The sequence below is a fragment of the Aulostomus chinensis genome, chromosome 21 (assembly GCF_037954235.1).
Source record: "Aulostomus chinensis isolate RoL2024-O1b breed Wild chromosome 21, RoL_Achi_v1.0, whole genome shotgun sequence".
Lineage (NCBI taxonomy): Eukaryota > Metazoa > Chordata > Actinopteri > Syngnathiformes > Aulostomidae > Aulostomus > Aulostomus chinensis.
Window position 1 is genome coordinate 2262501 of NC_141340.1, and position 12256 is coordinate 2274756.

General features: G+C 47.8%; 1 protein-coding gene across 1 annotated transcript in view; it reads left to right on the forward strand.

The window, feature by feature from the left end:
- mc4r (melanocortin 4 receptor) overlaps positions 1-2310 on the forward strand; it is a 32267-nt gene extending 29957 nt beyond the window's left edge. The window contains exon 3 of the mRNA XM_086191494.1: positions 608-2310. Within this exon, the coding sequence (XP_086047620.1) occupies positions 739-1719 (981 nt within the window). The 5' untranslated portion in view covers positions 608-738 and the 3' untranslated portion in view covers positions 1720-2310. The remainder of the gene's footprint in view (positions 1-607) is intronic.
- The last annotated feature ends 9946 nt before the right edge of the window (positions 2311-12256 follow it).

Consider the following 12256-nt stretch of genomic DNA (forward strand, 5'->3'; position numbering starts at 1 on the left):
AGCGATACAAACTCCACCCACTGCGACCTCATGGACTCCTGTGACAGAACTTTGAGTTTAAGGGACGTGGATTCATGTGAAAATATGATGCGCAATGGCCATGATTCCAAAACTGGGACGTGCACCCACAGGGGGATGCAAAGTTGTGTTGGGATAAAGAAAGAAAAAAATGATAATTTCATGCATCCATTTAATTTTTCTTCTTCACCTTTAACAGTAACCACTTTTTTTTTTGTTATAGCAGTTTTCCCAAACCTGTCAATAATTAAAAATATTCAGTAATTAGCTGAAAACGTTGTTCCACCTCCCTCGCCGAGAGCAAACTATAGATAGAGGAGACGACCAGGACAGAGGGGAGTGTGACAGCGCAGAGAGAGAGGGAGGGACGGAGTGAGTGAGGGAGGGAGGGGGGAGGAGGAGGACCACAGTCGCTGGATCGCCCTTCCTTCACTCGCATGATAAACTCTCTGCGTCTCACACATCTGCCTTCACTCCTTCCTCTTATCTTTCCTGGCAACATTATGTGAACTTCTCCGTGCTCTGCGGAGATGAAAGAAGAGCTGAGGCTGCGGCTGAGAGCAGATTTTTAAAGAAAATCTCCTTTCAGGTGCAAAGGGGGGGAAGAAGGAAGACTTTATTTTCCTCACAAAGACCTTCCTTTATATGATGGGCACAGCGGAGAACTGCGCACACTGAGAACTCCAGATAAATAAGAAGAGGAAACTCAAAGGAGACGACATGAACAGCACGCAGCATCATGGACTGATCCAAGGCTACCAAAACAGGAGCAAAACTTCGTCCACGCCTCCATCCAAAGAGGACTTCTCAGCTCAGCGCGACGCGTCAGCAGGATGCTACGAGCAGCTGCTGATTTCCACCGAGGTCTTCCTCACGCTGGGCATCATCAGCCTGCTGGAGAACATCCTGGTGGTGGCTGCCATCATCAAAAACAAGAACCTTCACTCACCCATGTACTTCTTCATCTGCAGCCTGGCCGTGGCTGACATGCTGGTGAGCGTGTCCAACGCCTCCGAGACCATCGTCATAGCGCTCATCAACGGAGGCAACCTCAGCATCCCCGTCACGCTCATCAAGAGCATGGACAATGTTTTCGACTCCATGATCTGCAGCTCGCTGTTGGCGTCTATTTGCAGCCTGTTGGCCATCGCCGTCGACCGCTACATCACCATTTTCTACGCGCTGCGATATCACAACATCGTTACCTTGCGGAGAGCGATGCTGGTCATCAGCAGCATCTGGACATGCTGCACGGTATCCGGCATCCTCTTCATCATTTACTCAGAAAGCACCATGGTGCTCATCTGCCTCATCACCATGTTCTTCACCATGCTGGTGTTAATGGCGTCTCTGTACGTGCACATGTTCCTGCTGGCGCGTCTGCACATGAAGCGGATCGCTGCGCTGCCGGGCAACGTGCCCATTCAACAGCGAGCCAACATGAAGGGCGCCATCACCCTCACCATCCTCCTGGGGGTGTTCGTGGTGTGCTGGGCGCCCTTCTTCCTCCACCTCATCCTCATGATCACCTGCCCCAGGAACCCCTACTGCACCTGCTTCATGTCCCACTTCAACATGTACCTCATCCTCATCATGTGCAACTCCGTCATCGACCCCATCATTTACGCCTTTCGCAGCCAGGAGATGAGAAAAACCTTCAAGGAGATTTTCTGCTGCTCGCATCCTCTCTTGTGTGTGTGAAGCGTGGGGACACGGCGCCGAGGATGTTCTCGCTCTGAGCTGCTATCACTCTGATCTGATTTCATTCCTGCAGGCGGCTAAAAGACTAACTGAATGTGTGCTGAGTCAGGTGGCTGAAGAGGTACGCTTGCACTTTCACCGCGAGTGACTTGGTGGTTCTGATGCGGGTCCAAATGATTAATTCTGCAATTCCTCTCACCTCTGACTCCTGTTTCTGTTGACCTCTGCTCGGTTCTACAGAACCACAGGGGTTGTGTGTATCTGCACGGAATACAGCAGTAAAATGCCACAGAACATGCAGTATTCATGACCTCCTGGATGGCTAACAGAGATTAACATCGTGAGCCGACAGGGGAGCTCTGTCAAGAGCAGACCTCCACCAATATTAATGTTACAGAGGCAGGAGGCGGTTCATTTTAGCTTAGGATGTATTTGATGAGAATAAAACGCATCATGAGCCTCCGTCTGATGGACCCGGTAACGACCGTCACTCACAGGGAACCTCGATGAAACTAGAATCTGGATTTTCTGTAGAAAGCAGACTGATGTGCGATGAGAAGATAAAAAACAGCAAGAATAAAGTGAAGGATGTCGAAAGGGGAGAGAAGTTTAAAAAGTAGAGCAGACAGAAGGAAGTTTAAGGTGGTGGTCAGTGGGGGGGGGGGGGGGCACTCTTACTTTTGGACAGCGTTTAATCAAAAACCGCCAGTCCTGTCATGATGACGACAAAACCAGCTGATGGAAGACAAAGGTCTCTACTTTTATGGGTATAAAATGTCTCTGAAGGCTGGAAACTGTCAGTTGGTTTTAGATAAACTTGCTCGATCACATGACATCCTGGCGTAAGGTAACCTTGTGAGGCGTTCAAACGGAAGTCAGATTGGCAGAGATGTCCGTCAAGTGCGCGATAAACTCCAGGTGTTGGAGGAGCTGATCCTGATGAGTTGCCACGGCGACGCAAACTGCCCAGTCTATTAAGTGAGAGAAGACTTGGTCTGACTAGCGCCGTATTTTGCTGACAGAGACTTTCTGGACACTGTGATGTCATCTGCTTCATTGCGGCGTCAAAACATTTGGCAGCTGCAGCAGTTTGACGTTTTTTAGTGTCTTGCCTGAGAATGTCGTTGAGTCTTTTTGCGTCATACGTTTGATTTTGGTGTGAGAAACGACAAATCTGTTCAAATTTGACCACAAAAACAAAAATAATGTGCGTGGGTCAGAATAAACATGCAAAGGGAGTCCTCTTCCTCGTTTTGCACACTCGGCGGACACAGGTGGATCCTTGCGTCTGGCACTGTGACCAACGTGTGAAAGCATTCAGGATGCTCTCACACCACGAGACTGAGAGTCTATAAAGTCCCTCCTGCTTTTGGCCGCTGTGCCGTCCCGCTCGGTTGACGGTGCGTCTGTCCTTTCTACCAGGGTTTCATTGAGCAAACGTGTCAGGTTTCTAACTGACGACTCTGTGGGAGGAGAGCTGTGTTTTCCTCCGGCGGGGAGAATAAACCGTAAAGTTCCAGGAATCGTGAGACAAACGGCAGCAGCACGTGGCTCCTCCCTCCAGCTCGTTCATTCCGCTCATTACTCAGTGGATGTGATCTGACGCGTGAGGCCGTCCCAGGCTACGCTCTTGCACTTACACTTTGAGGCGGGAAGCTGAAGATCAAAATAAAGGAAATGTTTGTTCTGCTAATTCATCTCTCAGGCACAAACTGCTGAGTCTGTAGGGAGGCCAACAACGGCTTTCATTGCCATTCATTTTATTGTTGTAATCTGGTGGTAACAGGATATCCTCTCAATAACGAGATGCGTAACCCGTGACGACGAGTTGGTGTCCTTATCGCTCTGGAATTGGACGACTAACTCTTTATTCTGAAATTTTTTTCTCGTTTTCATGACACAGGTTTTGTTATCTCCTGATAATGAGAAAATGTTGCATTGGTCTGATTAATTACTAAAAAAAAAAAATCTGGAATTAAGAGTTCGTCACATTATAGTTATGTATGATCACAAGTTTTGTTGTCTTGTGATTATGACATCATATCCTGTTATCACAAGTGAACGGAATGTAAAGTTTTCTGTTAATTCCTGGCTCTTGGCAGCTTCTGAGTGACACGTCTGCTCCGTCAGCTTCTCTGAGGCGTTCAGCTTTCACCTGATTGGTCCTCTCAATCAGGGCGGGAGACTTTCCCCCCTGATGTAAAAAAAAAAAAAAAAAAAGACATAAATTTCAATAGTTTTGTTTCCTTAGTGAGCAAACGTGTAAAAGTGACCCTCTACGGGTGGTGACGCTCGCACCATCACATGAGCTCCATGTCAGCGTCTGGTGAGTGTATTTGTGTGTATTTGCACACGTGTGGCAGTGGTTCTGTCAGCATGCACATGTGACCACACGGACCTACTTGTCATCTTGTATCCCACGGAGACTCCTGGTTGTACTTGTGTGTTGTGTAACGTGGTTCTCTGCCTTATAGATGCTGCGCTGTGATGTACCAAGTGTTTACATGTGGGTCGCTGCTAGCGTCAGTGCTGCCTTATTTATTTACACCTCTTTTTTTTTCAAAAAGAAAAAAAAAACTTGAAGTGCATTTCTGTGCACGTGAATACGAGCAAGAAAACCAGCAGCTTTGCCTGGAGTTGATTTTTGTGTGCTGGTCTGAAGGTTTCTGCTGCCTCCTCTGCAAAGCTCGTTCAATAAAACGTAATGTCCTCTCGCCTGTGTGTGCGTGTGTGCGTGTGTGTAACCTTTACACAGTGACAGGACTGTTTTGTGTTTGTGACTGATTTGTGTTTCCTTACAACAGAAAAGGCCCGGTCTTCTGACGAGGGGTGGGTATTGATCAGTTATTCCTCATAGATTTGCAGCGTCCAAAACCAAATCTGAATTGTAGATTGTTTTTCAAGCAAATGTCATTCCGTGATGCCCCCGGGCCAGCACGCCTTGGATCAGATGCCTTTCAAATAATAACTAAGGTTTTAGCGCGTTAATGTGGAGCCCCGGTGTCAGGGAGCATCTTTACCCAGACATTTCTGTAGTCAGGGGACGCTGGAGGGTGGAGGTGAGGGGGATGTGGGTGGGCAAAGCTGCTTTGCTTCTTAGCGCTGCTTTGGGGAATCAAACCAGCAACCCTCTGCTCACAACCTGGCCTCTCGAACTTTCAGGGCCCGGCTGCCAAGAAAAGGACGTTTTCTTCGTTCCTGCCACATGAATGCAATTTACCCAAAACGAAAGGCGCGTTAAACGCATCATCCTATTTTGTGCGACGTTTCAGATTTTAGGCTGTGATTTCCCTCCACCAAGATGGCCGCTTGAGGATGCACCCTCAGGAAGATCTGCCCACTCGTTCCTACAACTACAGATCTTTGATCTGACCCGTGGTATTTACCGTCTCTCGAGTTTGATAGTAATCCTCCCATTAAAATAGATCCGGTCTGAGCGCTTTCATCAAGCGCTGCTCCACTGGGACCAGTGTAACCACTAATACTCTTTTGTTTTCAACAATCCCAGCCCGGGGACGTCTGCTGTGGGATCCTCAACCTGCAACGTGCACAGGCCAGCATGAGATCCTTCATCCTGCCAGGGATGTAGAACCGCATCCCGGATCCGAACACCTGTTCCCTGCGGTGTTGTTGTTGTTATCATCGTCTTTCCTCCAAATTTCAACCAAAATCTTTCTATTAGTTTTAGAGACATAGTTTTCCTAACCTGTCTGGGTGGGGGGCGGCTGGTTGGGTGGAGGCGGGTGTTCAGAGTAGCGCAGCATCCCCCCCCTGTATTGAGATGGCAGTGTTTGGTCTTCGTGAATAAGTGACGTGAACTGGCCGGTGGGTTTGGAGGCTCAGCAGCTTTCGGTGCGGCTTCAGGAACGTGAGGGAGGCAAATGGACTCAAGCAGACTTGAAGAGCAGATCAAAGGTGAGTCTGACAGGGCCTTCCTTGACTGTTAAGCAGCCTCGACATCTTTTAATACAAATTAAATGGAAGAATAGAAAGCCCATCTATACTTCCTCATGTCATCCATGAATGAATGAACTGCAGCTACAATACAGGAACTGAATTTGTATTTAAAAAAATACTGTGCATAAAAGATGACAAAACAGACTTCTCTTTTGTTTGGCCTCTGTCTCCGGACATGAACTCAATTTAAAATCAATTTAATCTCTCGTTTCCTAAATTCAGATCCTGAGAAATATTAACTGACTTCCATCCCTCCATCCATCCATCCCTCCATCTTCCCCCTCTTCTCCTGTTGAGGGTGGTGGGGGTGGAGCCTATCCCAGCAGCCTTCCCCCTGGACAGGTCACCAGTCCATGGCAGGGCCAACACATAGAGACAGACAACCATTGGCTCTCCCAGCCACGCCTACGGTCAATTTAGAGTCTGGATTAACCTGGTCCCTCTTGATGTCTTTGGACTGTGGAGGAAGCTGGAGTACCAGAGAGAACCCAGCAGGAACAGGGAGAACATGGAGACTCACCCAGAAAGACCCCGTGCTCCAGCCGGGGCTCCACCCACAACCTTCTTGCTGACCACTGCACCACCGCGCCTCCTCTTTCTTAGTTACTTACTGTCTTATTCTTAACAATGAAATGACGATAAATAAGGTTTGTCACCTCTTTTTAAAGACGCTATCATTTGTCATTGAACTCCTCCTCTCAGTTCCGTTCGTTTGGGTTTTTGGTGTTAATATTTTGTGGCCATAAATGAATTGAGGGAAAAAATGATGTCTGGTGCCCTCGAAACAGCTTGGTGGCGGGAAGGAGGTTCGCCTGGAAAGGAAAGTCTGGACTCAGAAATCGTAGCTTTTTAATCTCAGAATGAACTCCCGTGTGAAGTTTCATCAAGTATCAGTGGTTTCTAAACACTTGAGATGATCCAGCACCGACTCCCTTCTCTTCACATGGCACCAGTAAACCACATCATTACCTTTCTCTGCACTTGGATTTTTGCTTTGGTCTTGCTGACCCTGGGCTGCTCGTCTCTCCCGCTCCAGGCTGACGTGGTTCCGCGTGGTTCCACGTGGTTCTTCTGTGGCTCTGGACGAAACGACGTCAGCAGAGTCCTTGTTAAATTTTCATGTGAGTGTTTGAAAGTGAAAAAGGGGAAGGAAAAAAAAAGGTTAATGTTCCACAAAGTGCTCGATCTGAATAAAAGCAGCGGTGGGCTCCATGCTGTGAATGACAAATCACTGCAAGGCTGTGTTTCCAAACATATGAAGTATTCACATTTTGCATGAATGCATGAATGCAGTGCTTGTGTAGGTGCCATTCGTCAGAGGCTCAGTATGTAGGCACCGTCAGGCTCCTGTGACAAAACTCCACTTTCAGACAGTGACAAAAACATTTGAATGGGTGTGCGAATGTGACGCATCGGGAGATGTACGACCCGAGTGACTGACACGCATCAACAAAGAGAGAGAACCGCCACAAACACGGCGCCGATCTTCAGCTGTGGAGCCACGAAGCCTCACTTTCACCGTGGACAGACGCCGGAGGCACATTCATCACTCACTTGGAGGTCACGTGACCTGGAAACTGTGGAGGGGGGGGGGGGCCTGATTTTTTTTTCACGCTGACATATTCACATAACACGTAAGAGGCAATTAAATGCAATAAAAAGAGGTGGGTCCTACATTTCCCTCATCTGGTGCTAATTTGGAGTCCCTAATTCACAAAACTTCTGAGTTTTGCTCTGAAATATTAATTTAAGAGCCGTATATTTCTAGCCTGCTAATACGCAATAAAATGTGCAAATGGAAGCTGCAGACAATTACAGGCTCCAGGCCCAAAGTGCAGAAACCACCTGTAAATGTATTTTCCAGTGAGATTAGAGTGATGTGTGATGAGCTCCTGGGCTCTGCGGGCCTCCGCGCGGCCACACAGCAGCTCTCGCTCCAGCTGGTGGCCGTCCGAGCTGTCACATTCATGAAACCTTCATCTCATTTCACTCGTTGACGAGTCTTTCAGACTGAATTCCTTCCTTGTCTGAGGGTTTGTAGAATCCTCTTTCCCTTTGCGTGATGGTGACCTAACGCGGCGCCCGCGTGCGCCTCAGACTGTGCTATGTCATCTCCAAACCAGACACCAAGTTTCATTTGAATCCGGATTCGCCTGAGGGAAGCGGCCTCGCCTGGCCGCCCTCCATGTATCATCTCCAGGCTTCTTATTATTCCACTTAGCTGCTGAGTCAGCAGATCCACCTCCAGATCATCATCATCAGTTGTTTGCGTTGAATCATTCTTTAAACTCTATTTAGTGAAGCAGAAATGGCGCTGTGTCTTTCTGTGATTCCTCCTTGCCAGTGGCGTGGTAACGCGCCGTCTCTCACGGGCTCGACGGCCCGTCATCACGCCAGCCTCCTGGGGTTTGAGGAGAGACCTGCTCGCATCAAATGAGACAATGCTGGCTCCCCTCCTGCCACCCTCAGCTGCAGCAAATGATACTGCAATTGACTTCCAAGTCAGGTTCTGTCCTTTAAGTGCAATTACCAGGCTATGTTTAGAGGCTCTAATTCCACAACTGCACTGTGAGGAGGAAACACCCTCAACTCTTTGTCCGGTCATCGGGATTGTAATCTGGGCCACGCCAGCGCAGTGACCTCAGACTGAATTCTTGCTCTAAACCTGTTTATTTAAAATCCCATTCGTCTGGCCGAGTATTATGTCCCCATTTGCTTGTCTCCTGCTGTGTATATACTCTCGGAGTATTCATGACAGGCTGAGCGAGGAGGCTAATGGCGGGTGGAATCACCATAACAACGCACGCCTGCCTGTGCCAGATGTCACTGAAGCGAAGCAGTGACTGGCCTCGGTGTTCTTGTTATTCTCATTTACAAAATACAAACCAGTTTTTTTTCGTAACAGAGTTCCTCCTAAATCAGACCCCCGTGTGAGGACAAAACAGCCATAAAACTTGCAGGGACACAAGCCAGATTACAGTTAATTGCTGACGGCATTTCGCTCATAAATCTGGTTATGCTTTTGATAAAATGCTGATTTTTGGTTACGTGGCAAAGGTCGGCCGAGTAGCGGTCGGGACATGAATGTTCGTCATTGCACCGACGGTTTCTTTCGTAACTGATCTACACTGCGTGATGTGACACTTTGGTGCCGAATCCTGCTGCGGCCAGTTAGCACCTTTGTAGCCGGCCCCTCTCAGTCAGGGTCTTTTCTTGGGGTCCTCAGTCAGTTTGTACGCGTTACAAACCTCCATCTCAAAACAGGCACTTCCTGACCCATCGGTGCGTTCCACACTCCCCTCGTTCTGCTGGAATCACCGAGTTTGCATGATTCCACGACACGTGCCTGCAGGTCAAAGTCGCCTTCCACAGCTAAATCTTTCCAGTTCATCCTTTAGTTTCTGTGAGTCTTGGTGGGGAAAAACAATTGAGCGGATTCTTTAATTAGTTGCTGTTGCATCGTGTTCAGTCTTTGTGTCTTTCACCCCGACGGGCCGAGGCAGATGGCCGCCCTCAGAGAACCCGGGTCTGCTCCGTGTCTCTGCCCGTTCAGTTTCTGGAGAAGCGCTTGCCCATAGCGGGACTGTTGGGTCGTAGTTTAAAGACCTCGGCTCTCTATTTGTAGTTTTATGAGATAACTTTTGTTGTGACGAGTCGGCCAACTTGACCCCCCCAAATCTTTTCAGTTCATCCTTGAGTCCCAGTGGATTTTTCTGCCAGATGTGGAGGAAAGTCTCTCGTGGTGTTGTGGGGATCTTGGCTACAGCAGGCTGGAAGTGGTTGCAGCTGGTGGCCACGTGATCACACCGACTTATTGACCTTCACATTCAAGAACTTTTGGTTGATTTTATTGCCCTTCTGCCGCTGTTTGGATCAGAAACGACCTCAGAGCTTTTTATTTTACAGCAGTTGATTATTGTAGTCATTGGATTGTACGTGACAATGTCCTACTCTTGTTTCCAAATAAATTTACTCCTTGTGTAGAAATCAGGCTCCGCTAACAACACTAAACGTCACTGATGATGTTTCTCTAAACGCGAGTTTCTTTGGATCAGCGATTCGAGGCAGCAAAGACCAATCATCTTCATTTGGCTCTGGCATTCTCAGATACCAGACAGAACAGATGAGTCCGTCTCGCTGTCCTTCGTCTTCTCACTCAGCCCAACCGGTCGAGGCAGATGGCCGCCCCACTTAGAGCCTGCTGAATGACACACACACACACACACACACACACACACACACACTCACATCCTTGACTGCCTGATGTCAAGTTGTCGTGGTCGATATCTTCAGCGACAATCGGCGTATTGTCGTTCCATCAACACGGTGGATGTTTTTAAGCCATCGACTAACAAAATCCATCTTTTTTTTCTTGTTTACCTCCGGCGGGCGGAGAATCACCTGCAAGCAGCAACAGGGCTGTCATGTGATTATAACTGATGCTATCTTATGACTAATGAGACAATATTCCAGAGACAAATTGCACTGCTTATCATGGAGTGGCCGGTCATTACTCGTAGTGCAGCAAAAAAGAAGCTAACAAGGAGAGGGAGTTTCCAAACCAACATTTTGGGGAAAAACATATGAAAATGCTCGGATGTGTGACAGAAAATGTCAAAGGATTTCATCAAGACACAAAACGGGGGGAACATGAGAGGAGACGTCCCTGTAACATCACGATCTTACATGTGTGACGATGGAGGGGCTGAATGAACGAGGAGGCAGTCCTCATTCCTGCTCTTTTCAGATTCCCTGCAAATGGTTTCTGACACCCCTGCTATTATTCCCTCTGTCAGGTGTTCCTCTCCGCATAAAGAGCAGCAGCTCTATTCAGAGCTGCCTTGAGCCCACTCAGGGTCTTACCGTAGCACCCCGACCACCAACACTCACGTAGAGGGGACCACTTATTAAGGGAGCCACTTTAGATATTCACCAGACACTATGAGCATGTTGTTGAGCATCCTAAGAACATTATAAAGAGCATTATGAAGAGCAAACGCCAAAAGTTAATATTTGTGTCCCTTAAGTTTCCTTTACGCTGACTTGATTGCACTTGTATTTATCCAGAAGCCAAATATACTGCAGTCGGAGGCTGGTGGTTGGTTGTCTGCAACGACTCGTTTGTCCTCTGAAGTCATCTTTATTTTTATTATTTACTTTCTCATTTAAACGATCAAATTAGCCGCAGCAGGCACTTCCAGAACCGTAGGCCAAAGGCAACTCACGGTTGAGATGGTCCTGATGGTTAGATGCAGGACGTTCTCATGAGTGAGCATGCTGTGTGTGTGTGTGTGTGTGTGTGTGTGTGTGTGTGTGTGTGTGTGTGTGTGTAAGCTTTATAGCTTAATTTAATTAAAAAAGTCAAACAAAAATGCTTAGGGTGCATGCATCAAAGTAAAACAAACAAGAAAAGTTGTTCAAAACTTAGGAATCAATCAAAAAAGTGATCAAAAACATCGCAGACTGAGCGGCGCTATGATTTCATATATCGTGGAAATTGTGGGGCAAGAAGTCGCCTCCCTGTTTTGTTGTTGTTTTCATGTTTTGGTTTAGTTTTCTGCTACGTCACCTGTGACGTCACCAACTCAGTCAGCACAAGGACGTGGCGTTGTTGTCAAAAGAGCCTCTCTTTGGTAGCGGTAGTCGAAGCAGCACGGAGGACGGTGACGCTGACGATTTCTTACCCCATGGTGTTTGTTGTATGAATGCAAACAGAGAGAACCACAACAGTAAAACTCTCATAAACATAAAACCCAAAAGGCAAATGGAGAGAGAAAGTCCCAGAAACACTTGGAGAAGCCCAGAACAGGAGGGCAAGAAGAACGGACTGACGTGGCAACATTTGGAGAGGATGTCCCAGAACAGACGAGGCTAAGAAGGCAGAGACCAGCGCCTGAATACCAATAAAACCTCCTGCAGTAAAAGCAGATGTAGGTGGGTGTTGGCTTGTTTATCAGCCAGTGGTTGCAGGGCTTTGAGCTTCAGGTCTCTTGTATACACAATCTCTGTCTTGGGGTTACCATCCAAAGCGAGCGACCATCGGTAGGTTCGGGCCGGGACAAACTGTAAATGAACAGGTGAATTGGAACCTTCTTCACCACAACAGATTCATGTAGCGCTGCATTTACTGTTAGCGCCACACAAACAGCTTATCTCGCTCACACTCCATTTTACCTTCACTCAGGAGGTACACCTGGTCACTCCCACATGGAACCAGCAGTAAACCGTTTTCAAACAAAGACGCGGAGGCGCTAACACTTAACGGCTTCACACTCGATACAGAACGGGGCCGAATCTGCTGGAGGTGCCAGCCTGATGACGGAGGTTGCACTCAAAAGGAGACAAAGAACATGAAAGCGCAGGGTAGCGAATGACGTCAGCTACGGTTTCCGCTGTTTGAGCGACCCCACTGACTTCCTCTAAGAAATTCTATTTCGGGGTTTATTTGCACCACATCGACCAGGAGACACAGTTGTGTCTTGCAGAGTCTGATGAAACAAAAGAAAACCACAGCTGCATGCAGCAGAGAATTTATCCAGATGTATTTAAAAGTCTTGTGACGGACCGTTAAAGCCATACG